Source organism: Typha latifolia, chromosome 3, assembly GCF_019914945.1.
Source record: "Typha latifolia isolate L0001 chromosome 3, TyphaL0001v2, whole genome shotgun sequence".
Classification (NCBI taxonomy): Eukaryota; Viridiplantae; Streptophyta; class Magnoliopsida; order Poales; family Typhaceae; genus Typha; species Typha latifolia.
Genome location: NC_133088.1, coordinates 2,018,644 through 2,045,422, shown reverse-complemented (window position 1 = coordinate 2,045,422; position 26,779 = coordinate 2,018,644). Strand labels below are relative to the sequence as shown.

The 26,779-nt window shown below is 36.5% G+C and overlaps 4 protein-coding genes across 5 annotated transcripts; 2 read left to right on the top strand and 2 right to left on the bottom strand.

Moving 5' to 3' along the window:
• Positions 1–62: 62 nt before the first annotated feature.
• LOC140785140 (hydroxyproline O-galactosyltransferase GALT6-like) lies at positions 63–4,814 on the bottom strand. The gene is made up of 7 exons (XM_073132894.1): positions 3,664–4,814; positions 3,242–3,474; positions 2,859–3,146; positions 2,645–2,773; positions 2,361–2,534; positions 984–1,091; positions 63–696 (listed from the first exon to the last, which is right to left on the bottom strand). Exons 1-7 carry the CDS (start codon positions 4,577–4,579, stop codon positions 490–492), a joined length of 2,055 nt encoding a protein of 684 aa, XP_072988995.1. The 5' UTR covers positions 4,580–4,814; the 3' UTR covers positions 63–489.
• A 2,700-nt stretch (positions 4,815–7,514) lies between these two features.
• Positions 7,515–9,771, top strand: LOC140784671 (uncharacterized). 2 transcript variants are annotated; one of them, XM_073132193.1, is made up of 5 exons: positions 7,515–7,674; positions 7,772–7,910; positions 8,006–8,122; positions 8,197–8,281; positions 9,536–9,771. In XM_073132193.1, the coding sequence occupies exons 1-5, from the start codon at positions 7,601–7,603 to the stop codon at positions 9,697–9,699; spliced, it is 579 nt and encodes a 192-aa protein (XP_072988294.1). In that variant the 5' UTR covers positions 7,515–7,600; the 3' UTR covers positions 9,700–9,771. The 2 variants fall into 2 exon arrangements, with proteins under 2 accessions (XP_072988294.1, XP_072988295.1); XM_073132194.1 differs by lacking the exon at positions 9,536–9,771 and adding an exon at positions 9,249–9,280.
• Positions 9,772–10,350: 579 nt separating this feature from the next.
• LOC140784670 (exocyst complex component EXO84B-like) lies at positions 10,351–18,710 on the bottom strand. The gene is made up of 7 exons (XM_073132192.1): positions 18,208–18,710; positions 16,851–16,948; positions 12,895–13,936; positions 11,593–12,105; positions 11,125–11,313; positions 10,897–11,030; positions 10,351–10,778 (listed from the first exon to the last, which is right to left on the bottom strand). The coding sequence occupies exons 1-7, from the start codon at positions 18,403–18,405 to the stop codon at positions 10,625–10,627; spliced, it is 2,328 nt and encodes a 775-aa protein (XP_072988293.1). The 5' UTR covers positions 18,406–18,710; the 3' UTR covers positions 10,351–10,624.
• A 1,235-nt stretch (positions 18,711–19,945) lies between these two features.
• On the top strand, positions 19,946–25,973 carry LOC140785072 (F-box protein At3g58530). The gene is made up of 13 exons (XM_073132782.1): positions 19,946–20,178; positions 21,110–21,169; positions 21,386–21,469; positions 22,799–22,929; positions 23,060–23,135; positions 23,593–23,663; positions 24,554–24,640; positions 24,760–24,832; positions 24,945–25,012; positions 25,096–25,164; positions 25,252–25,357; positions 25,471–25,596; positions 25,718–25,973. The coding sequence occupies exons 1-12, from the start codon at positions 19,978–19,980 to the stop codon at positions 25,534–25,536; spliced, it is 1,092 nt and encodes a 363-aa protein (XP_072988883.1). The 5' UTR covers positions 19,946–19,977; the 3' UTR covers positions 25,537–25,596; positions 25,718–25,973.
• The last annotated feature ends 806 nt before the right edge of the window (positions 25,974–26,779 follow it).

The following is a 26,779-nucleotide window of genomic DNA, read 5'->3' as shown; positions in this document are numbered from 1 at the left end:
AGCGTTATAGTTGGTATTTCCCCATTGAAATGAAATATGAAATTATTTCTGGACTTCAAAAATCAACCAAAATTGCAGCAAATTTGTGATTTGAACTGATGATTCTTTTGGAAGTAAAACATACTAAAAAATAAAAAAAGGTATGCAGCTATGGAGGTGTAACCTGTGTTACTGAGACATTTGCATTACAAAATTAGAGGAAAGTATCCATACTGCAATTCCGAGCCGGATGGGTTGCTCAAGACCCCACTGCAACACCATAAGAAGCATCAGAAGAGGAGCTGAACCCTTTGCTCGAGTTACGCATCGAAGGAAGCATCAGGAATATTGCGAACCTTTCTCTACAACATCGAAAAAAAGGAAATAATGAATGAATCTTGAAGGCATCATCGAACCAGCCCCTTGCTCTTCATATTTCTCCACTAAATGTACATTGCAGCTGAAGCTGAAAAAGAAATTTCTTCATCTGTGCAGCCATTTCCGTTGATACTACCTCATGTTGCAGCATTGAGGTTTCCCTGCCTGCAACTTGTCCCACATGCATATCATCTGCCTCGGAGACTGGTAGTGCGCTGTGAAATAATCATCTATGCATCCAAATTGGCAGAACTTGACACTGTGCACGTATTCCACAGTGCTGGATTTGTTGAACTGCTCCACCCACATGCCCATGCTCACATCTTCCATTTTAAACAGCTGCATTATAAGTAAATATGTAGTAAGAAACCTAAGTGTAGTCATGTCCAACAATAAGTGGAGCCCTATATCTTGCCAATCATCAACACATCGAGAACTGTTTTGCTTTTCAAGAACATATAGCGACGACCAATTAGAAAACCAGATGTGATCAGCTAAAGCAAGAAAACTGTCTTTATCCAAATCGATATGCAAGGATAACAATCCATGGAATGACATATATTATACATGCCAATTGATTCTGGTTTTATTCCAATATGTATGAAAAATAAATCAGACATGCTTACCCTTAATTTATGTTTCTCAAACTCCGACACAATGAAATGTGCAATGTCGGAAGATACAACATAGCCAGGACCATTTGCATAGGGTGGATAATCTTCTTCAGGCCATTCCTGAAATGGAAGATGGAAAAATAATTCAATGAGCAGCAGCAGTCACTTATATCATAACAACAGACCCTGAAATATAGCAGTAACTTATGGCAACAGACCAACAAGTGCACTATAAGAAGATTTCTCTAGATGAAACAGTCAAATATTTCTTGTATTAGAATGTTAAGGATGTGTGAAATAGCAAACTGGTAAGAGAGTTTCTCTAGCAAGATTTTATATGAGATAGATGCAGGAAGCTGTTATGCGGCAAACCATCAAACTGAAGAAGAATAAACAAATTAAAGACCAACGAAGAACAGTCCTCAAGAATATTTAGAAGGTTGCAGCAGAAACTTAAGCATGGATCATATGAACCAATATGTGAAAGCCAACTGAGAGAAGAGATGAACAATTGCACAACAAATTGGAATGAAATCATGATCAAATCCAAAATTGTGCCAGGTATGTTATTTCCTCAGTAGATGATTATCTCTATGAGATCCAAAGTAGAATGTTATATCCACAAAAAGAAAAGAATGTGAGATTGCATCAGGAGCAGACAGCAACATACATTAATAATTCACTTCCCAAATGGAAATATTAACTAAGTGAAAATTAGAACACACAGGAAGGCGATACTAAGCAATGCATGTTCTTAGCAAACATAAGAATGTAAATAAAGCACTAGGATGCGACAGGAGATAAGCTAGAAGTACCTCAAACAGGAAGATAGATATCCCCACTGATACAGCATAGGTTGCTCCAATGGAAAGTATACAATTGTTTTTACACAATAATGTTCACTTTGTGAATGAACTATGGTATAGCAATTTTTAAAATCCACAACTAATAAAATTTACAAGCACAGAAATAAAACTTTCAGATTTGCTCCAAAACTGAAAATGACTGTCTTGTGAAATGATATGTAAAATTAACACAATGTTACAGCATTTTGCAATAATCTCATGGTCGATGCTTCAGGTGAATGGTCAGGAGAAATGCTCTTACCAAATTACATTGTAAAAAATCATGAATCCTACTTAAAAGTACAAAGAGATGAGCAACTTCAATGAAGAAGCACGAGGAGACAAAAAGAATTACAGGAAGGTGGACTGAACACTCATGAAGTAACCACAACGACAAGATTATTAGAATTGTGGAATCATATATCATATATGAGATGAGACATAATATAATCATATATGTCACAAAACCTTCCAAAAATTAAAACTGTATAAGTAATGTTCTAATAAGCCTAACCAAAGACAAAGAAGATCAACACTTATTTACCTCATATGTCACAGCCCATTTCCCTTCTCGCAGTGGCTTGTGGTAGTAATTTATGTTGCCCACATATAAGCTTTTACCTTTTTGGATTTTCTTGACTTCAGCCATCACTGAATCAAGTCTAACAAAGGTATCATCGTCACACTTCATTACATTCTTTGCAGAAACTGCACGAACCTGTATGGATGAAGTAAATGGACAATAAGTGAAGATTGCCAACCATGTTAACTGAAGAACTTATTAAAGTACCTCAGTTCCATCATATAACATATTCTAGTAGGACATACCCCATACTCGCATATGGCGACAGTCTTCAGGACGACAAGATCATAGCTGTCCATAAAAGGCACTATAACAATGTCGCCAAAGAACTCTGCTTCTTTCTTCAACTCTGCATTTACTTCCCTCCTTCCATGCTGTTCAAAAGAAAAGCTTCCATTAATTTAAGCACTTCAACAGAAATTGAACAACTAACTTGCAGCAATATAGTTCTAGAATTACCAGAGCAACAAAAAACCTAGCCACTACATTTGATGATTTTCGAACTGCAGACATCCATGATTTTCTAACAGCCATACGCTCTGCAAAATGGTTGCCTGCTGAAAGGATGCCTATGAATAATTCAACAGGTCCATCAGGAAGAGGTGGGGCCTTCCATTCCGCCAACATCTCTAGATGTTTCTGTGGAGCAAAGCTAGGATGTGAAGTAGGCAATGAACCAGCATATATTGATTGAATGTCAAGGTCTCCATTCAATGACAAGCCAGTAGCATCCTCAAGAACGAAACCCTGTAGGTCAAGCCAAAAGCCAGAAAGTTTTAAGAAAAAACTATGTCAAATCTAAAATAACATCACAGAGAGGGGACATTAAAGTAGTCACTTACTGTCCGGTAAGGAAAAGATGTCACATGCCTTCCATCAACATTGACATGGTAACCTTCCAAACCAGCACTAAGAGTGAGAACAAACAATCTGTCTTCCACAAAAGGGTATGGCCAGTCGATAGAAACCTTCTTCGTCCTGCCAATCAAACGGTTTAACCACCATATAGTCTTCGACTCCTCCGACCGGTCATCATCATCCCGAATCCATTTTTCACACTTGACTAACCCATCAACTGCAACAATCACAACCGCATATAAGTCATAAATTTAGATAAACAACCAACTTAAAACCATCTAAAGATCATGTTTTTCCAATATTTCCAAGGTTAATATGGAATGGTTTATAGTTCGTCTTGATTATTATACTGACAATAGAGACGTCACTAGATATCACATGATTTAGCCAATGAAAAGCAACTTACCAGTTTCTTCATCGGCTCTGGACTTCCACCCCTCACACCGTTGAGCCGAGCCCCACTGCATGCGGTAGCAAGTGTTCTGCTCGATCACAGGCTTTCCGCTCCAATCACCCTTCAACCGGGGGTTGAAGTGGAGAATTCTCGGCGGGTCCTCTCCGTCCACCGTCTTGAGCCCCTGCAGCTCCATCATGAACTGCGACACCATGATCGCTTGATCCCCTTCCTTCAAAATCGTGATTTTTGGGTCGTACTCCGGGTGCGCCACATACGGCTTCGCGACCAGCGTGATGTGGGATCCCAGCGTGAGCCCACAGGGGAGCACCATCACCCTTCCTCGGTCCCGGAACTCCTCCCCAGTTAAAATTATTGAGTGCGGGCACTTCTCCTCCGTTCGATTCTCCTTTGTCGATTTCGGCGCTGAAAATTTTCCAGTTCTCAGCTCCTCAAAAAGCTTCCTTCCGACCTCCCACGCGTCCCTTGCTGCCTTGTGGAGCTCCGAGAAGGAGGCCCGGCCGGACGCATTGAGCTCCTGAAAGTCAAGTCCGGATACGATCGGAGAGCGGCGGCCGCTCCGCCGGCGAACCTGCGGCGGTAAATGGCGTGGCGCGGCCGACGAGGAGGACTGGGTTAGCCGGTGGGGATGCTTCGACGGTCGGATCGGTGCGCCCTTCTCCTCCGTCTCCTCCTCGCTGTCCAGGTGGAGAGGTTGGACGGCCCCATCTCCGCCGGCAACGAAGCTGCCTCCGGAAGCGGCGGCGCCTGCGCCTGCGCCAGCGCCGGGAAAGGCGATCTGGGTGGAGACGAGAGGAAACTCGTAGATTAGTACCAGGGCAAGGTAGAGGAGTGCGAGGAGGAGGAAGACTCGAAGGGACTTGTTACGGCTGAGAGAAACCGCCGCCTCCAGCTTCGATCTCCTCATCCCTTTGCCTCCCCCGAGCCCAATCGAGGGAATTCGAGTCCCTTCTCCCTCGATCCAAAAACCCTAACCCTCACTGATGCGATCAAACTCCAACCCTAAGCTTGCGAAGGGAAGTGGAAGAAGAAGAAGAAGAAGAAGAAGAAGAAGAAGAAACTAAGAGGCCGCGTTAGGGGAGAGAGAGAGAGAGAGAGAGAGAGAGAGAGAGAGCGAGCGAGCAATGAGGCCGTTTGAGATCGGTCTTTTTAATTAAATTAACTAATTTATCTATCTAAATCTTTATAATTTGATTCTAAATACAAATAAATAAAAATTAAAGCCAATAAAAAAATTAAAAAAGGGTAAAACATAGAAAAGCAAAAGATGAAACACGCCGGCCGTTCGATTAACTCCTGGAATCCGCTGATATGGAAGAATAGCAGACACGAATGTTAAATTTAAAATTTTAAAATATATATTTATTTATTTATTTATTTTAAAATTTTAATTTTAAATTCACATTGTTATGAAGCAAGCAATCCAAGATCGTGTGGACGTACTACTATCACTAAGCATCGAAGAATCCGTCACGAGGCAATTAAATGATGGCATCAACACCTGGCACGAAGGCATTAAACTCGGATAAATTTGGAGATTTTATTCCACGCAGATAAAGAATAATCCGGATAACTAGCAACTCGGTTACAACTTACAACTCCGTATATTGATGACGACTTCGGGGGACAGGAACAAATTTGAATTCCAATGCCCGGACTTTTCGTCACAACCATGGCGTTGCGTAGAATTTATCCACCCAATTCTGTTTTACGTAATAGAGTTCCCTCTTAGATAACTTAGATACACTTATCCGGGTTTAGATGAGGTTTAATAATATCATTTGGATAACATTATCCAGACTTATGATCAAATATTAAAAATATATATTACTAATATTTGTTATAACAAAAGTAGAAAGATTAGAATGTTTTAAATGACTTTATATTGACTGGTTTATGATAGTTAGTTATAAACTTTGGAGGACAGGTAGTTGGGTAGATTGGGTGACCAAAATGCCACCAAAGTTAGTATTCCTATAAATTTTCTTTTATAAATTACATCTTATATTTTTATTCTATTTTATAATTTAACACTTACTTGGATAATACCAACAAAATAATTTTATCTTTCTTTAATAATTATCTAATAAATGATAAATAGCTAAAGGTAAAGGAGGAGGGCTAAATACACTATCTTTTTCGGCAAAACTTTAGTTGCAGTGAGGATTGATAGAGCAACGATATTAGTTAGCTAAAATAATATTTAAATAAAAATTATAAAAAAATAAAGAATATAATTTGTAAAATAAATTTAAGAAAAAGGTGATAGGTGGGTGGGGTGGTGGCGAATAAAAGACAGCAGATCCAGTAGGGCAGCTTTGAAACGTTGGTGGGCGACCTTGGAACCCAACTTTGGGTATCATTCCCTTTTCATTCAAATAAAAGCTGTTGCAAAGCTAACACATTTGGAATTTTCTATTGTAATTATGACACTGAGCTCATATAAGAGGGATAGCCTCACACTTGACGCCCACTACCCTGAATAATAATATTATTCTGAATATGAACTAATAACATGCAAAAATTTGTCATAGAAATTTACTTTGGCTGCTATTTTTGACCCAAAAACTCTCTTTCGCATGTATTAGAATTAAGGTTAAACGACATGAATAAGGGTTCCTGAGAGACCGGGCAGATGTCAGACAAATAGTTTGTCTCTATCGATTAGATGAATTCTACTCTAACTTTTTTTAAATAAATTTTTAATGACATATTTGAGCATAACATCGTCTCGAGAGGTGCTAGTTTCATTTTACATTACTCTTCGGAGACATGCGTCTTGGTTGATGCTTCCTTTTAGATAGACACTTTGAAAACAAACTTAGTCAAACTATAACGGATAAATATATATATATATATATATATATATGGTTGTCTACTGTTCATCTTCATGAAATCTATAAGAAAGGAGGTTGGAAGCATGAATAATGACGAAGAAGCACTTCACCATCTATTCCCCACCAACTCAAAGCTCAAAGAATATATTCTAATTTCACATTCTTGCAGGTTACACGCATGCATGCATGCGTGCATGGGGTTATGTTTGGAGGAATGAATTAGTTGAGTTTTAAAAAGTAATCAATCTCGAAAAGGACCGACGTCGTTTGTTGAGCCTTTTCTAATGCTACGAAAAGTACTCATTCCTAAAAGCTTTAAGTAGACCACTAATTGTGACATATGATAGAGAAATTTACAAGGGAAAATATATATTTTTTAAATTATTTAACTTCCTTGTAGTTCTAATCTATTAAATTTCTTATTTTTTTTCCGTTAAAATTAACTGATCATTTTATTCTTTATATTATCCATCGCTAAATTTTTTTGTAAAGTTTAAAATATAAGTTTGACGCTTCCGTGATACAAAAGATGAGTTTCAGAGTCGGAGTTATTATCTACAAGAGAAAACTAAAATAAAAGAAACTTAAAAAAAATATTTTTATAATTAGTTGATGTGAAATAAAAGAATATTTTTAGGTATTTCTAATTAGTTGATGTAAAATGAAAAATAATTGTTTATTTGATGTAAATTATATTTTTTTTCTTCAACTTACGAGTAAAACTTTTCTGTATTTTGCTCTGCTTCTCAAATAAGAAAAAAAAGAAAAAACTTGTCACTGGGAATATTTAGTTAGGCTAATTAATGCAAAATATAAGATGTTATTTGTAAATTTCCCAATCATCAATCTCCCACAAATTACTTCCTTTCTCCATAAAAATGACCTCAAAATAATTCTATTACCTTGGAGGTTTATTATGTCATACCATTTCATAAATAATTGATAGTTCAGGGGCGAAAGTATAATTTACCCTAAGAAACAGAAAGTGAAAACATTAGTCAGCATCAACAGTTGCCTAGCTGAAGTGGGAAATTTCCACTCCCATTTACTTTTATTTGAAATCTTCAATACAAATCCAGGGGAGTTTCCCGATGATTCGTCGATCTCGTCGCACTCTCCGCTCTCTCCCTCTCTTTATCCTCGCCTCTCTAACTCTCGCTCATGGGTATCGTTCCTCTCAAAATTCCTCTCAAAATAGTACCTTTGATGCATTACTTGGTTTTATCTCTCTCCTAACTCCCAGTATTCTCCAATTGTTTCAGCTTAGAGACGAAGCCGTTGCATGTGGGGAAAGAGATCAGGGAGGAAACCCTCCCACTTCAACTGGGTCAGCGCGTTTATGAAGTAATGGGTCTCAAGGAATCGACTTGGTATGAGGTCAAGATCTCGTACCCGGCATCTGTATGATCTTTTGCCTCACTGAGTTCTTTCATCAATAGTTGCTCTTGTAGCTCTAATAAATGTTGACCTTTTGTCATTCTCGTGGTGTGTGGTAGATTCCTTCTAGCTTCTCGATCCGATTAGAGAGGAATGCGTCGGGGATTTCCTTGGGCAAGAGCAGGAGATTGCTTAACACGGAGAAGCTTATCTTTAAGGCCGAGAGTTCTGATCCGGTTGGTAGAGAATTTTGCTTCAAGTTGATAAATTTACGGTTGAGGTGAGAAGAGATTTCATGGTTTGCTTGTAGGCATATGTTCTTGTGACTGTGGAGGCTGAGGGTGTTGTTGCGCAACCACATGTCCGCGAGAGAGATCTTGTGCTATTTAATATAGGTACATCATTGTATATACTTTTCTCATTCATAAATTTGCTCTAATTTGCAATTGTCATTCTGTTAGACATTATTTGGTAGTGTACATGTAATTGATGAAGACCAAATCTAGAACAATATTTAGGGGAGAAAACAAAATGGCATATGGTAAGTATTAGAAGAGACTCTGTATTTCTTGGTTGAGATTTGTTAGGAGTTGTAAGAGTTTGGACAAAAGAAATCAGACTGGGAATTCTATAGCTGTTTTTCAAGAATAGACCTACCGTGTGGGAAAACAGGGGCAAAAGTTTCCAGTTGTTGAGGTTTTAAAATCAGAAATTTAGAATAGAGTTTATCTATCAAAGAGAAAAGAGAGTTCATTTATTACTTTCAATCTCTTCTTTAGCATAGGCATACTACGGATGACATAATGCAAGTTGTCTAAGAACCTAAATAAATTTACTTGATTAGATTTGGATTTGAAAAACAAAGAAAATGATTACTTTGAAAGAATTGAATGAGGAGCCCTATGAGGTGAGAATCTCATGTATGGTTCTGTAGAGTGACAGCCAATGTTAACACACTACAGAATTTATGATGTAAGTTGGCTAATAGAGTATTAACGTCCATTATGTTCGTTAACAACATTATGTTGTTCGTACTCTTTTTTTGTTGTCATTATTGTGCACTCATGTATGTCAGCCCCATGTTCATCCATTTCACCTCTATACAAATTCAATATAGACTGACAAAATAATGGTTTGTGCTCATGTTCATGGTGCAGAACTATGCATCAGCATATTGTATAGATTACATTCCTAGCAGCCTGGAAGGATTTAGCGCAGTAGGTAGTGGCCATGGGTTCCCCAATATTCAGAACTCTTTTCCAAATTTCCTCATTTGAGCATCCATGAATTAACAAACCCACTTGAACTTCACCAGTAACTGATAATGCTTATCTTAAGAAACGCATTGTTTGGCATGTACAGAGAAGGGAAAACTCTAAGCACCCATCAGATCAGAAAAGGCAATATCCATTGCACATTGATGCAAGTCTTATCTTCATAGGAAGGCAATCCTCAGGCTATAAATATCTGGAACTAGAAATCCATCCTTCTATTAATGCAAAGTTCTTTGTTAGTGTAGAGCTTTTTATATTCAATAAACAAAATGATTTGTTCATGTAATTTTATTTTAGTCACAGTGAAGATGGTGGAATCCATCCATTGTGGATTCTCCTGCTTCTGTTAGTCATTATGTATTTGTCTTGTTGCAGTTTGTGATGAATTAATGCTTGGAATCCCACATGATGCTTGGTGGGTTGGAATTGCAGCATTTCTCTGCTTGATTATAGCATTGATGATTCCACGCTTCCTCCCACTGGATCAGCTGCTAAAGTATGACAGCTCACAAGAAGCTGATATTGCTAAGGTTTCATGACACGACATGTAATGCACTATTAAACTTGTGAATCACGCTAATCTATCATATCATATCAGAACTTTCTACCAAGCAGAGCTATATTTGAAGCTCATTTGCATGTCTTACCAATTTACTTCTATTTTGTTGCATTATTTTCAATAATTAATCATATTATAACTCGTTAAAAGTACAATTCTGATGCATATAATATCCCAAATATGGGAAATACATAATTGAACATAAGAACGAAGTTTCCTTGGGAATTATCTCCACCTCAAGTTGGAGTTGCATTTTCAGTTCTTTCTTGCTCCTTTATTCACTCTAATTTTCTTCTTGAATTATAATGTCAGATGTGAGATATCCTCTCCCCACATCACATGCTTATTGCATGTTTTATTACATTGCACATTCTCGGGAGATATTTTTTTTCCTTCAGGCAATGAAAGAAAAAAGAAACAGATTTCTCGTTCAAGCATGAAATTACTCTTGGCACTCATCATTCTATGACGTAATTATTAGATCATGGTGTCGTGTTGGTTTTACATAGATCGTTGATCTATATAATTAAAATCCTTCTGCGCAACTTCGAATTATAATCCATTTGCGTTTCTCTTTTTTCCTCCCTAAAGAGAAGGGAAATTTATTGCATCATCCATTCTCTCAAAAGAATTGAGAAAAGAACGAGGAAGTTTCGATCAATTCTGAAGAGCAAATTGTTGAAAGAATTGTACACTGTGGAGTCTTCTGGACCGTACACCAACAAGCAACATTTACAGAGTCTAACTCCAAGAATAATGATCCAAAGATTGCCTAAAACAGACCAGTGATGGCCTACATTAGCACAAAATATCAAAATGGAATGGAAGAAAAGAAAAAAATAGACAAATAAAACAAGTTTTTATTATACAAGGACATGTTATAGAGAGAAAAAGAAAACTGCACACTAGGAACTCCCGTGGGATCTCACGGATGAAGCTGAGACGGAAGCAGTAGGGCTGTTCAACTCCCTGTCTCCGTTGGCAATTCTAGCTTTTCCACTTATCCTACTGATATATTCTTGAGCAACGTCAATGAACCAATCATCAGTAGGAAGCACACTGCATCAAAACAACACAGCTCACATAAGAAAAGAGATTGGAAAACAATCTTATCAGTGAAGGAAAAGGAAAAGAAGTTGGTAGTTAAAAACTTATTATACATAATCATTCGCATTACCTGTCTGGATTCATTCCAGTTGCAGAAAATGCGGTCATAGCCCTTTCTATAATGTCTACTATTACTTGATGGACATGCCGAGATAAGAATCGGCCTTGTCCAGAAAGAATCACAAACTGCATATCCAGATAAAACTACAGGAAAAAACAACCAAAATAAGCAAATGCTAGTGGTCAGTCAAGAGTAAAGCTAGAAAAAAAAAAAAGAGGAAAAGGAAGAAAAGTTTACCTGTTGAAGGCCAAGAGGACCCAAAGATTTTGGTCCCTCTTCAATATCTTCCCAAAAGCTCTGATCTTCTGATAGCCATAATATGACTGTCTCTGTCAGTCTCATCAGCAGCAAAGTAGCAAATCTTTCCCTACCAACAAACATATCAGCAGCTAGGCTTGCCATCCTATTCAATTTTGCATATAGTTCCTGGGTGCAAAGCAACATAAGAAGTTAATAAAATTTGTAGTTCAATTTCAATTTATAACACCTAGAAATAACTGAACTCTTAGACTTTATTCTGAAAGGGAAGCCAAAATACATCAAAAATCTTTCGGATGCTAAAACTGTCAAGTAGTGCATATGATGCTTTTGTTGTCTTAGTTATTTCTGCACAATTTATCATATCCAATAAGACATAACTTTCAAGATAAATGTATGATGAACGATCTAGAAACCTCTTAATATAAGTATTTGAAAATGTAGTACCTGAAAGATTAGGGAGGGAGCCCACTCTGGCTCTTCGACACTATTATCCATACTAATGTACATTTCTGCACTCAAATGGGTGTCACCATCCTCGGTGAATATAAGATCAAGAGCATGCTGCCTACAAAAACTATCTTTCAACCTATCAACAGAACGCTGCAGCTTTTTCTTCCACTCTCTTTGCTCAGGCACACGGTTCTGCCTCTCTGAAACTCTTTTACGAGAATCATCCATGCCGGCCTGGTACATGGGCGAAAGCTTCATAGCTGCACGAGGTAGCAACTCTTCTGCTAATAAAGATGCATTAGCTAACAAAGCTAGTTGTTGTGTTTCTGTCTCTGCCATTCTAACAATCTTATTCCCTAAACCTTCCAAATTTGCTTCATCTTCTATTGAACCTGGCAGTGCATTTATAAGCAAATTGATATAAGAGTTGAAGACTTTCAAAAGGCCATCCATAGCAGAACCACCTAACTGCATACTCAGCAGCGGCCCCACATCTTCAAAGAAATCCTGCAAATGATGGTCGAAATGAGAATAGACTGGTATGATGACTAAAGCATCAGAACCAACATAAGAACCAGTTGAAAGATGCGTGTCCAAGAATGTAAGACATAATATTGATATTGAAATAGAGCAAAAAAAGTTACTTTACGAAAGCTATTTTTCATTTTCATTCAGAAACATACTATAAGGTGATCGTGAAAAGGAAAGGAAGTGCCACCAAAAAGATTATTCCAAGGCTAAAGCAAAATATAAACTAACTGTGTATAGTCAATCGGTAGTCAATTAGACTTCTTCATTGAGGATCAAATATGATGAAGAAAAAGGATAAGAGAAAAATATGATGAAGTCAAAATTTCTATGGTGAGCCATGTCCAACCAAAAATAGAAGCAAACATAATAGGAATGACATACAGAACAAGCTGTGTTTTACTCCGCATAGTTTGAAATAATCAGGGATCAACAGACTAGTATACTAAGGTCAGTATAAACAGAAGACTAACATGCTTTCTCAAGCTAAATTTGCATAATTCAGGAATAATTAACAGGTAGTCTAGCAATAAAATCATTGGTGATGAAGGCATAAACATCTGAATACAGAATAACAGATGATACATATTGAAGTCATTGGACCAATCATAAACAAAGATTTGAAACTAGCATGACTTGAGATAATAGAGCAGAGTTTGAGTATCCAAATTTAGTGCCCTTGATATTAGAGTCCCAAGGTTAATATCAAAATAAGTGAAGGATTAAACAGTGCCATTTTTCTATGTTGCTATCAAAACTGTTTATCACCTGAACCATTGTGTTGAAACGGTGTGCACTGTTTGAAAGTTTTGGCTGGAGACCCAAATTTGTTGTAGAGGCTCTAGCGGATGTACGTATACCAGATGGTGGATACGTAAGAATCCAATCATCTGCAGCTGCTAATGCAGCAGTACTTTCTTCAATCCTCTTCAAATTAGCATCTAGCGCTTGCTCAACACTTGGTCTAAATAGTTTCAGAAGAACCGAAGAAAGTGACAACCCCCGAGCTTCCAGCAAGGCGCAATGGCCAATAGCTATCTGAACGCATTCTGCAGCAGCCCTTAAGCCTCCAGCAGCTGCACATGAGGCTAAGGCATGCCTCTTGACAAGCTGTGCAAACACCTCTGCCTGTTTTGTAGACCATATTACTAATTCTGAAGTATAGGATGATTCATCACCAAAGACATCCAGAGAATCACTAAGAGCTTGAGCGATAACAGAAAACACTTGCTGTGAGAGAGCAGCAGTGTATGCTCCTCCATACGAAGTGCTGGTAGGATGAATAATTTGCATGTTATGTTGAAGTCTTTGATTATGAGCATTAAGCAACAAACTATGAGCACGAGGGCCATCCCCAAGCCTCTTGAGAGCTGAAGCAGCAGCTCGAAGTTCAACACCACGAGTTGAGGACTGGCAAGCAGCTTCTGCGAGTTGATTTGCTAACTGTTGACGATGAACAGATATAGCAGCCACCAATGACAAGATTTCAGCCTTACTTAGAGTCTGTCCCTTTTTTGCTTCTGTAGCTACACGTTCTGCTTCATCTAGTGCATCCAAAGCTTCATCCACTCTCCTTTCGGCTAGCAAAACATCAAGCACATCAGGAAACTCTAGTGCCCACTTCTGTATATCTGAAGGTTCTTGATCTTCAACTTTTGATATGTCATCTTCTGCAGAACCTTCAGAGCCAGCAGTCAAGGAATCAATATGGACTCCTTCAGCTAAACCATGAATTAGAGCTGTCTGGGTAGATAACAGATTTCTAATGGATAGAAGCTCCCCTTCAAGATCTGATATTTCCTTTGATGTTCTGTCAATGAGACAACAGTATATCAACTCCAAAATGGGGATTACTTCCCAGACAAAGACAAAAAGAACAAAAATCAAAAGAAAAGCATGTCCTCCTGAAGAGAAAATGTGAAAAAAGTCAAAAACTGAAAAAGTTTTCTCTATTTTAACTAGCGTCTCCCAAATATACAGGGTGGATTTACACATCAAATTATGACTCTGCAAGTTTCAAATTTCAAGAACTTCCAGTGAATGGCAATCATTGATCCCCTAAAAACTAGTGATGAATTCCTTTATGCAACTTGAGGCATAAGAGAGCCTACCAAGTATCACAATAACTAAACAATAGGTAGAGAACATTATCTTAACTCTAAAGGCGCTTAAAAACGGTCCTGCAGTAACATGACTGAAATTAGAGATAAAACTCCTGTGGATGTCAAGAATAGAAGGGGAAAGATTCAGGTCAAAGTTAAAAGTATAGCCATTGTAGAAGAAAAGATTCTAGAGCATTAAAAGGAATAGTTCTAAGCAAATTTCATGTCCGACACACCTCCAACTTTTCCTAGCCATAATGCTAACAACCACCCCCACCCCAACCCCAACAAAAAAAATGATGCCAAAATTCAGGAAGAAAGTAATATGATCTCATGGAAGAAATGGAAAGCACTTGCGGCCATTTAGTTTCATGTATTTAAAAAAAAATTGTGTTTATATATAGAGTGTCATATCAAATCAAAATCAATTTTTGGTTTATAAATCCCACGACATATTCTTCTCAAGTGCCAAGTTAAGAGTGCTATGCAGCATCTTGACATCCACTTAAAAATGTCAAAACACATGCTCTCAACCTTCGACGGAAAGAAAAGAGGAAAGATCCAAGGTTCTTTTACTTATGATGGTTTCTTATTTACAACTTCAGATGCAGCATCTTGAGATGCATGATGCTGAACAGTTAGTGTAATTTTCATATATTTCACATAAATATGTTGTGAGACATTCTCAATAGTTAGTGTAATTTTCATATATTTCACATAAAATGTGATTAAGGTTTAAAATGTCCCCAAGTCAATCTAAAAGTGTAGCTTGTCTAACAAAAATTGAAAACTACAGATAAAAATTTCTTGCAGTTTCCCAAGAACGTATGATACTTCGAGGATGAAAGGTCAAGATAATGAAACTCCAATGCAGTACAATTGTTACCTAACAGACATAGTACACTTGCCAAAAGCATTTGGTATATCCAATCAAGCCATCTATAAGAGAACAAGTCTATGTACAAATTAATAAAATGTAAGATATTGGTTGAAATTAAGCTAACAGACAGTACATTTGGCAATAATATCTGGTACTTCCAACCAGGCCATCTACAAGTGTACGTACAAATTAGTACAATGTCAGATATTAGTCAAAAATTAAGTGATACACTTAGTTAGAGTCTTTTCTTATTGTATTAATTATTTATTTTCATTAAAATAAAATTCTTCTAAGTCGCGTTCGAACGCGGAAAGGGTCACGTTCGAACGCCCTTGCGAACACCTGCATCATGTTCGCAAATACAGAAAGCGTGAAATGCGCATTCGAACGCGGTCGGGCGCGTTTAAACGCTTGCATCGCGTTCACATCGACATAGAACATCTTTTGTATGTTCGAACGCGATCGGCGAGAATCTTTTAGAATTAGGTTTAATAATTGTATTTTGGCTTGTTGGCTAATCTCTATAAAAGTGTGGATGACAGCCAAAATCATTATGCTATTAGATTATTAATTTCTTGCCTCCTATCTTCTCTACCCTAATCTCCCTCATCCCTCTTCACCAACCTACCACTTCTACCGTGGCAAGCTCTATCCTAACTCCTAATTTTCCTCGTCTGTCGAGTCCTTCCTTTTCTTTGGAATCTCGACCACTTCTTCTCCTTCGTCTTTATTCTTTAAACTATATCAACAATCCACCCTCATCTCCATTAACATTCATTACCCTAACATCCACTCCACCCATCACCACCACCATCATCCGCACTAAATTGTAATTTCATTCCAGTTGCAGTTCGAATCTGCGAAGGGCGTGAATACGAAAATCGTAAATCAGGAAGTTAGGATTGATTCCACTTGGTTTCATAATTTTTTGACTACAGGAGAATATTTGGTGAATATTTTCCTTAGGTTGCGAAGACTGCTTCCTGCAAAAAATTCAGATCTTGAAGGAATTGTTTCATTGCCTAATATTAAGCTAAAAATAAATTACGGCTATAGTTGATAACCTACGACTATCTAGGTGTCACAAATAATATATCTCTGCTAATTTGGCATCCTTTCTTGAATTACAAGCATCTCGTACTAATTAGATATGCTTTAGATGATTATTGTTCTGCATCTTATAATTTATTTTTGTAATAACTAGTGCTAATCATCTTAAAACCTAATTCAGAAAGAATAATCCAATCATTCCAGTTACCACCCTTCTTTCCTCTATAAGAAACTCCTTTCCATAATCTCACACTGCAGTGCTACTTTGATAATCCATAGGCTGCACAAACAAAGTGCTTGATGACAAGGATTCTGTGCTACACCATCAGTATAAAAGAAGAACCTGTTCCATTATCCATTCATATTATCCAGTCTAGCCTTTTGAAAATACACAAGCAGTAAAAGAAGATGATAAAAGTACTAGCTCAAGTGGGCTGTTTGGTAAAAAAAAAGTACCAGCTCAACCTCTAAAATTTCTTCACAGCACAAGGAAGACCTTCTTATGATAGTGCAATCATTTAGTAATTAAGTGCGTATTGAAAAGGAACCTGTTTAGCCATTGTGAAATAAAAGACATTCTCAAGACTACTTAACAGAAGGTCCCATACAACATATATAAACTATAAAGATGCACATTACAAGGTGTTCCAATCATGGCATTCCATTTAAAAGTGTTTTCAGCAATCCCTTACCTTATGAATGCTGCATAGTTAGCATAAACACTTCTGCGCATTTCTTCAGCAGAAGCCTTTTTCAGATCTTGCAGATAAGAGCACAGGTGCCTTATTTCCTGTAAAGAAAATACATGCATTCAGACAACTATCAGCAGCATTGTCAATCATTCTCATACTGGTGTAGAAGGTTTTTAGGAGGAAAATAACACTAGTTATTATAAAATAAGAGCCCGCCACATATAGTTCATTTAAATAATTAGTAAAAAGAGGTATAAAAAGACAGTAATCTTCTATCCAAGAAAAAAGATAGTGGAAGATGAACACACTGATGCAAAGACACACAAAAGAAGACAGGAGCTAGTGTTGGAGGGATTTGAGTACCAATTTCTGTTCTTGTCCTGCAGAGGAGCTCACCAATTACACAAAATAACCGAACCCTAATTTTTGACTCATTCTGATTATAACCACATACCATGAAACTATCAACTGCCCACTTGGAGGTAAATCCCGGCAGAACATACAAAATAAGTAGTTTCATCCTAGTAATCGTAATAGAATAGGTGGACTTACAATGGTTATAGTATGTAAACATAATAGAACAATATGTGTGCATGGTAATTTTCAAAGGAAACTTACTTCAAGAATCTAAGCAGCATCACTGTAATAGTCAATTCACAGAGCCTTTTATAGAATGTAAGATGCACCATCATTACAGAAGAATTCAATGAACTATATCTAATTAAAAGAACAGGAACCAAATGAACAATTTGAAAGATACTGAATTTTCTAAGCAGGTGCTATACTTAGCATAATTGACATTTAAACAATAGCATCAAATCTTCCACGTAGCATCTTTCCACATGAACAATTCAATTATCTCTATTGTGGTTGTAAAGAAATCTCATGAAAAAAGAATAAGTTCTTAGACAAATTGCACCATTTCTAACTAATAATGTCCTTCAGGTCAATATAATATACCCTAGTAGCATTAATTCATTAATCCAAGATCCTCTATCGGTGGCTTGCAGCCAATGATAACTAGCAGCAAACGATCTCACTCAGTCACTTCCTCCCCTCAATTATTTAGATCGTAGAACATAACATACAACTCAAACCTCTATACCAGCATTTTATCAAACATTCTCAATTCTGCCATAATGAAACCCGCAAATCTACAAAGCCTTATTCAAACCTCTCAAGGGATCTAAAAGAAAAATCAAAATGAAATCTTTTTCGCACGTAACTCATTAGAAACTCTAAATTCACGGCCCTACCACGTCATAAACGCAATTCCACCACAAAAGACTCATCTTTTTGTCATAAAATCACATTACCAATCGAATCTTTGAAAAATAGCCAAACAGAAATTTCTAACCTTCTCGTTCATCGTCTGGCACTTGGACTGCACGTACGCATCTGGATCGAAATTCTCGGTCTTGAAGATCTTGAGCTTGTCTGCGAGCTGCACCCCGTTCTCCTGCCCGGCTCCCCCATTCGCCTGGTAAACCCCTGCTCCCGAGACCAATCCCGACGGCCCCGAATGCCGCGACCTAGACGACTTCACTGAAGCCATCCCAGAACTCGATTCCAAATAATCAAATAACCAAAACTACACCGGAAAAAGGGATCCCAACCGATCCAACTCGTAGATCCTCAATCGGATCCGTTCAAGGATAAGAGATCGGCCGATCGATCGAGCGATGGGATCGATCCAGGGGGAGGGGCATGGTTTGGAGGGGAAAAAGCGGGCGGTGACGGGATCGCTGGTGAGCCCTGTTCACGCGGTGACAGATGGGTTGCAGATGGTATCGTCACTTCCCTTCCCACCTAATGCGATTGTCCCTCCTGTGGGATATAATCGCTTTTTCTTCAATCCTTATCTATTTATTTGTTCTTGGGCTTTTCTATTTGTTTATTTTTGGACTAAACTCTCTTTTTTTTTTCTTTTTTCTTTTTTCTTTTTGGCGGCCGGGGAAGACGCAGTCAGGGAAAAGATCATATGCACCACTGGATGCAGGAGTTTTTCACATTTCCCCTAACTCGTCCCCTGATTGGCTGTTAAAAAAATGAATTAGCTGATTTGGCTGCTGAATTCCTGAGCGCAGAATTATCTGCAACGGAATTTGCAAATGATCTTTTGTCATGGAAGGATAGATATAGGCATTAATTGAAAATTGAAGAATTATTTAATTAAATAATAAAGCTGAAGTACCAAAAATTGATTGATGAATGTAGTAATTGTAGAGAGGGGTGTTTGAATGTGATCATCTCATTGAATAGTTTCAAGGTCAAATAATTTTTCTAATGACTTATCAAGAAGATATTAATTAATATAATTTCCTTAAATCAGTAGAAAGAAATGAAATAGTTTTTAAAATATTTATCACTAATAAAATAGAAAAATTATTTTATCGACGCAGAGTCTTATCATCATAATCTAAAGAGAAAAAATTAAATAACATTTAAAAGAGATGATTAGGTGCAAATCAGTCTGGACATATCATTAACAATGCGTTAATGCATTAATCACACACATATAATATCTTAGATTGCACTTGCTTAAATCTTATAATCATCTTATATTTACTTTTTTAAAATACAGAATAAATGTTGAATACGTGCAATAGATATATTTAGTGAGTTAGCATATATCTAACGACACACTTGAACTGACGGATTAGCTCAAACTAAATTTTACACTCCTTAAAAGGTGTAAACTTTATTATTTTTATCATTAAATTTATTACTAAAATAATAATAATAATTTAAGTAGGTTCTTCTCAAACATCACATAGTTATACAAAATTATGAATATAGAGCCTTTTTTTATCGTTGTATAAAACTAAATATATTTAATTTTTAAAACATAATACAAATTTACGACGTCATAATTAAATCAGAAAAATCGCCAATTTAATCCCTCAATTCGTCTAACTGTTAATTAAGGGTAAAGAAAAGAGCACTTAAGGATTTAGAGAGAGAAGTGTGTGTATATATATAATTATTTATTTGTCCGCAATAAAACGAATAAGATAAATAAAATAAGATAGTGGGGGCTAATTCGCGAATAACTCTATTTTATCCATCGACCGGGGGGGCCCTAATAAGATAAAGGGGGCTTATTAAGATGTCGTATTTCTAATGTATGCTTACAGTTTCTTCTGGCAACAGTAAGCAGACGAAGAGGGCTTCCATGGCGGAGATAGGAGCGGCGTGGTGCCGCAGCACCGTCCCTCGCGTGCTGGAGATCGTGAGCACTCGTCTCTCTCAGCGCGACGTCTACTCCCTCCTCCTCGTCAGCCCCTGGTGCTACCGAAGTCTCCTCTCCAATCCATCTCTATGGGAGGTTGGTCTATTCTCTATCCATCTCTTTGCAAGCTTCTCAATTATTCGGGATAATAGTGGATGTGTTAGTTGGAGTGGGGAAGAGATGTTTGGGGATATATTCGTATCGCAATCTTAGAAGAATCCTACTAAAATTTGCTGACGAAGTGTACAGCTAGGCTGCTTGCAAGATCCTCAGTTATTTGAGGAAGTGTAAAATTGGGCACAGTTCGAAACTAGCATCGGGTATTATAGTCTAATGCGAATGAAACCCAGCTCGTTTGATGTTGAATTTGTAGAACCAAACTAAGGATACAAAATTTTAGTTGGTCGATCTCGATCTAACCTTAGAAAGATGTTCCCCAAGTACAATTGTATGACTTGCATTTATATGTTATAATTTGACGCATAATGCTCTTGCATTGTTTGGTGTTACCATTACCTTAAAATTCTCGAAAAATCATTAGTTAAGGATGATCGGGTAATACTTGTTACTTTTTCTCAAGATTTATGATAGAACGGGTAATATTTAGAGAAATGTTGTTTCCCTCATCTGATTTTGAGGACTCCTGGAAGTAATCCAGATGGAAATTATATGTTTATTTCTTTGGTGGAGCTCTTAAAAAAATTGAATTATTCAATGGCTAATTTGCTTACAAACATGTGGGATTTGTAAAGGATATCCTCTTTAATATCATTTTACCCTGACTTCTTGCTTTATGAGATTCATCAGTCAACAAGAATCTATGGTGGCCCTCCCGAAGTGGACATGCTAGGATTAGACTACTTGACTCTGTGTATACATTATGAACTAATGATAGGAACAAACCTCTGTATCAGTGGCTGTCTTCTTCCCTTTTGTCTTGAATCTTTACCTTTTCTTGTTTGTTAGAATTTGCCATGTTATTACTGTTGTTTAATCTCACATTATTTATAACCAGTTACCACTATAGGTTCTTGATCTACATGAGATGAAAAAAGCAGGAGAGCGACTGATTTCTGCGCTTTCACTGGTATGTGTCAGCTTTTGTAATTATAGAAGAAAATAGATAGTACCCTCAACCTCAAGCTCAATATATAATTATATATTGCTGTTGCATTACAAGTTTTGACTAAAATGGGTGTGTAGTATCTTCTTTGCAGACTTAAATGTCTGCCAGTATTTCTTCCTCTAAAATCTTAGTTTTGGATAGTTTGTTTTATTGTTTCTGTATGTATGCACTATGCAGGCAAGATATCAACATGTTAAAATGATTATCCTTGAATTTGCACAAGATATTGAAGACAAACATCTTATCCTTCTTAAAAGCAAGGTGAATACCAAATTTATTTCTGTCTTTTATGCTCATAGTTCGGAAGTTAATTGGTTTACATGATTGAATATTCATTTCTTGTTCTTAAGATGTCATAATTAAGATAGACATGTCCCTTTCCATTTGCATTATAGATTAGTAGTTGAATAATTTCATACAGTATATCTCAGATTGAGTTGATAAGTAATGATCCTTTTCATCTAAATTTCAACCAAATTACCGTCCTATCTGTTTCTCATCTCTTTGACATCTTGGGCACTCTAAAAGAAAAAAAAATGCTTCCTAAGCTAAAAGCCCAATCATCAGTGTTGTACATAATAAAGCCTCAAATAAAGTAATACACTAATACCATTGCAAATAATGAGCTCCTTGACGAATCTTTCTCTATTAACTTATAAAAGGAATCCACCTCTGAAATATGCCTGGGCAAGAATTGATCTGGAAGCGTTTTCTTTAATTCTGAAATGTCTGCCATTGATGTAGAAGGAAAACTTGGGTTTCTATGGGGGATTGAAGTAGATCATGACTTTTGTAAGAGTTATGTGCTGCTATATTATTCTCCGCCCATTTCTGGGCAAAGATTTTGCTTCTCCCAGGGGAGTTATTTTCTGGGCTCGTATCAACTCTATTAAGGTGAATAGGTTCCCTTTGATAAATTTCTAATTTTTTGTTTTTATGAATGTCCAGAAAATATCTTTTTCTTGAATAAAAATGTGCGAATCAATAGCTTTTTCTCATGATTATTTTCAAATTGATAATTGATGACGCTATTGTAAAACATCTGTCGTCAACACATCTGCTGTTAGATGTTTATGTATGTTACAAATTTTCTTGTGTTGGCACTTGGTGGAACTCTCTCTTTGAACAGAATAATCCCACGATAATGAAAAATATATGTCACCAGAAGTTATTCCAACGGCCATGTATAATAATTAGTAAATGACATGACCCAACACCTGGATGTGCACCACTACGAGATACTTGAACCAAAAGTGTTATAACTGTTTCAATGAGGACTATCATAATTATACTTGATATGAGTATGTGTTTCTTCTGTTTAGGCTGGTTTGAAATCTCATTGAGAAATTAATTGACATTATGAGATTTCATTAATCCAGTAATTGCTACTTCGATTACTGTAATGCTGGGCCTTTTGAGTTTTAGTGTTTCTGTAATTGCTAATGTCATCCCAAAGGTGACTGCAGTTATTGGGAATTGATTTTTTTTATTAATATCCGTGATTCTGTAACAATTGCCTTTTGACAGCTTCACCATGCAAATTGACATTGTATTCCACAATCTAAAAACTTGTTGCTTAATGCCCAACAGGGAGCTGAGTCACTTCAAGACTTAGAGTCTCTAAACCTGAACGCTTGTCAGAAAATATCTGACTATGGAATTGAAGCTATAACTAGCATTTGCCCAAATCTGCAGGCTCTCTCTATTTACTGGAATGTTGGGTATGTTTGTTGCTTAAGTTTTAATAAATAATTTATAACTCTTTTTTTTTTCCTTTTTCTTTTTGAAGATCTGAAAGTTGTGAACATTATGTTCTGTCCTCTGATGATCTTTATGTACATGATGGCTCAGGGTAACTGATGTGGGCATAGAGAACATCATAAAGAATTGCAGACAGATAATTCACTTGAACTTGAGCGGTTGTAAGGTAATAGCACAATGTTAATTATTGCTTCTGTTTTCCCGGTTAACATATTGATCTTTAGATTGCTTGTTTTACTCCCATGCCCGTTAGTACCATATGTGAACGCAAACGTGCTCTTTCATAACATATTTTATTGTTCCACTTGGTCAACAATTCTGCATAAGGTCCGCGATCAATGATATTTCTCTCCATGTACTGCAAAACAAGGACTTAAAATATCTCTAAGGTTCAACTAACCCAATGAGGCCATTACATGAAAATCTCTATGAATACACAGCAGAACATAAACTGATGTAGAGATTAATGGAAACATGGCTCCTCTTGTTAGTTGGTAGTGTTGTTGTATATGCTATGTAGCAACTGATACTTTGTCCAGCTTAGCTTTTGGTGATTTGCTTGAGTTCCTCTTGACTGTCATATGATCTGACAAAGTAAATTTCCTTGGACTGTCTAATTGCAGAAAATCTCTGATAGAAGTTTGCATCTAATAGCTGATAGTTACCAGGGGTTGGAAAAATTGGATATCACCAGGTATATATGAATGCAGGGAGGCTTGTACTTTAATTTCATGATATTGTTGTAGATACATCCAGTCGTTTTCTGCAATCCTTTTCAAATTTGGTCTACTGCATTAGTCTTGATGCAGAAAAATGTTTGGGTTGTTGGCAAAGCCTTTTTCCATCAGTACATAGCAGACTAAGCAGGATGTACTGTTTGGCTATCTAGCTGTCACCAGTTCTCTCAGCATTGGTGTTAGATTGGCCATCTTAGAACCTAGAAAACCAGTATGGGAAAGAGATCTAGCTTATGAGCCACTATTTAAGCTCATGCAACTAGAGATCAAGCAACAATTTCCTTGACTTAGAATTCATGATGACGCAGGGAGTTATAGATTTTACCTTTCGGTAATATTGTATTTTCCATACTAGTTCAGCAAATTGACATGAAAATTGCATCCTTTGCTGCACAAATATAAGTACAAACAGACAAAAGAAAAACCAGTGAACAAGTTCTGTAGTTGTTGCCGACATTTGTTTGTAGGTGTGTGCTAAATATGATGCCAAGTATTATTTTGTAAGCTTAAAACCATTGTTCAGGACGTGGACTTACAGCTGAGGGGTTCTAGTAAATGTCATTACACATGTTAACTATGATCATCATTATCTTTTTATTAATGCATAAAGCCTACAGTACCTTTCAGTTCCCCAGGGCATCTCAATTCTCTGCCCTTTTTCTAGAGCTGGTTAACCTAATTTTGTCACCCAATGTTGAGCCGACTACAATGATATTGCTTATGTTTACTATTAGTTACTCTGCTGAATATGAAGTACTATTCACTATTTAGTCTAAGAAAGTGCAACTTCATTGTGACTTATCCTTATGACAGCTAAGCCTACTTTCCAACTTTCTCTATGTTGTAGGTGCATCAAGTTAACGGATGACGGACTGCAACAGGTTCTTCTAAAATGCTCTTCTCTTCAAAGTTTGAACCTCTATGCACTTTCAAGGTAAAATGTAAAAGAAAGTGTTTCTAGTTTATCATGAATTTGACTGGAAGTTTGACTGACTTAGGAATATACTGTTAGTTAATAGTTAATATTGATTCCTTCGCCCCTCCTTTGTGCAGCTTTACTGATAAAGCTTATGAAAAGATAGCGTTTCTAGCTCATCTTAGATTCCTGGATCTTTGTGGTGCCCAGGTACTTAATCCATTTTCCTAGATAGGAATCTGTCTTATGAAAAGATAGGAATCTAGATCTTTACTTCACATAATCAGGCCGTCAACTGATACCATGTTGATCTGGCTGTCAGAATCTAACAGACAAAGGCCTTTCCTGTATAGCGAGATGCAGAGTGTTGATTTCTCTGAATTTGACTTGGTAACTCAAGGCTAAGGGCCCTGCTTTTATATTTTGTCAGATGAAAACAGAAAAAATATTCTCTTACGAATACTGTCTAACAGGTGTGTACGGGTTACCGATGTGGGAGTGTTAGCTATTGCACAAGGTTACAGGTCTCTTAAATTTCTTAGGTAATTTGAGGATAACTTGTTTCCAGTTAAGCAGAAAAACACTAAGTAGTGTATCTGACATGAATTTGTTTGGGGATGCATATGCAGCTTGTTTGGAATTGTTGGTGTAACAGATACATGTCTTGAAGCCCTATCGAAGTCTTGCTCAAATACTCTCACTACTCTTGATGTAAATGGATGTACTGGAATTAAGGTGGGCATGTCTATGATAATTTTTTTTTCCTATATGAAGTCTGTGGCGCTTCAATTTTGATTTTTGACCTTGGCTATGTCTTAATTTTATTTTTCATTTAAATTTTTGTTCAGAGGAGGAGCCATAAGGAATTGCTTCAGTTATTCCCACACCTGAGATGCTTCAAAGTGCACAGCTAAAGCTTCGCCAAGCATTTCTTTCTCCTCGCAATGAGCTCAGTTTTTAATACCAAAAGGATGGTATAACCTATCCTCATGTCCTTTGATAGTAGAATCTCCTCGTGATGAACTCATTCTTTTCTTTTTTCCATATTAGAACTAGATCGTTTAATGTTTTGTTATCATTGAATTGAAATTGCAGCAAAAGAATTGGGCCGACATGCTTTTGTTCTCGAGTTCAGATAAACTACAAGACAATGGAACTCGGAGACACTGCTGTTGGAGTTCTTTGCTCTGGCTGTGAACCATTGACCAACAAGTGACATGTTGTGGTGTCAAATGCCAGGGTAATACCGTGAAGGTTCGAGATTGCAAGAAATAAGTGTTTCTATAACTGAACAAGGGGAAATTTTGTTTTATCTTATGAAATGAACAAGGAACTCGATATTATTTCTGAAGTCGTGCATAATTGTGATAGCACTCGACAGTTTATTGTATAATATCACAAAATATACATATCTATTTTGTATTGTTATTTTATTATTATTATTAATTTCTTAAGACATTATTTATTTTAAAAATAAAAATTAATTCTAGAATAAGTATTTATCTTTGTTACTTAAAATGAGGCCCTTATTCTATGAATAACTATTCTTACATTTACTTATATTTTTAAAATAAGAATTTGATAATTATTTCTAATGTGATATAAAGTGAAGGTAAAAAAAAATATATATATATTTTATTTTTATAAAATTACTATAAGTATTTTTTGATTTGATATAAAGGATAAATTAATAATTAGGTTAGTGTGCTGTATAAGAAATAATTTTAATGAATAGTATTTATATTATAGATATAATTATTATAATAATTAGTTATTATTTTAGAATAAAAAATTATATTCTTGAATTAAGAAAAAGAAGTTATTCGTGAAACCAACGGGGCTATTTCGAGCGTGCATGTATATAATGCCAAAGCCTATAAATTTATCGGATTCGGGTCTAAGTGACTAGATAGACCTACACACCCCTGACTCCAATGAGAGTTTTTGACTATATTAAGTCGGCCTCAATTTTATACTATATGTCTAATTGTTTTGAGACTTATGTGAATTTTATCACGTTAATAAGAATAGCATGACTTTCAAATATAAAATTATTTTCCAAATTATCGAAATCTATTTAAATTAAAAAATTAATGAAAGAAAGTGTTACGTAAGTTGACTTTTAGTTTAACTGACTTCTATATAAATTGTTTAATT

Excerpts from the sequence above, each read along its gene's own strand:
- LOC140785140 (XM_073132894.1), bottom strand. The coding sequence starts at position 4,579 with ATGAGGAGATCGAAGCTGGAGGCGGCGGTTTCTCTCAGCCGTAACAAG. Across the intron at positions 3,147-3,241 it reads CATCTTTTCCTTACCGGACA|GGTTTCGTTCTTGAGGATGC; the intron begins GTAAGTGACTAC and ends CTTGACCTACAG. Across the intron at positions 2,774-2,858 it reads CTAGGTTTTTTGTTGCTCTG|CATGGAAGGAGGGAAGTAAA; the intron begins GTAATTCTAGAA and ends TCTTTTGAACAG.
- LOC140784671 (XM_073132193.1), top strand. The coding sequence starts at position 7,601 with ATGATTCGTCGATCTCGTCGCACTCTCCGCTCTCTCCCTCTCTTTATC. Across the intron at positions 7,675-7,771 it reads TCTCTAACTCTCGCTCATGG|CTTAGAGACGAAGCCGTTGC; the intron begins GTATCGTTCCTC and ends CAATTGTTTCAG. Across the intron at positions 7,911-8,005 it reads AGATCTCGTACCCGGCATCT|ATTCCTTCTAGCTTCTCGAT; the intron begins GTATGATCTTTT and ends GGTGTGTGGTAG.
- LOC140784670 (XM_073132192.1), bottom strand. The coding sequence starts at position 18,405 with ATGGCTTCAGTGAAGTCGTCTAGGTCGCGGCATTCGGGGCCGTCGGGA. Across the intron at positions 11,314-11,592 it reads CTCCCTCCCTAATCTTTCAG|GAACTATATGCAAAATTGAA; the intron begins GTACTACATTTT and ends CTTTGCACCCAG. Across the intron at positions 11,031-11,124 it reads GTCCTCTTGGCCTTCAACAG|TTTTATCTGGATATGCAGTT; the intron begins GTAAACTTTTCT and ends TTTTTCCTGTAG.
- LOC140785072 (XM_073132782.1), top strand. The coding sequence starts at position 19,978 with ATGCTTACAGTTTCTTCTGGCAACAGTAAGCAGACGAAGAGGGCTTCC. Across the intron at positions 25,013-25,095 it reads ATTTCTCTGAATTTGACTTG|GTGTGTACGGGTTACCGATG; the intron begins GTAACTCAAGGC and ends ACTGTCTAACAG. Across the intron at positions 25,165-25,251 it reads AGGTCTCTTAAATTTCTTAG|CTTGTTTGGAATTGTTGGTG; the intron begins GTAATTTGAGGA and ends ATGCATATGCAG.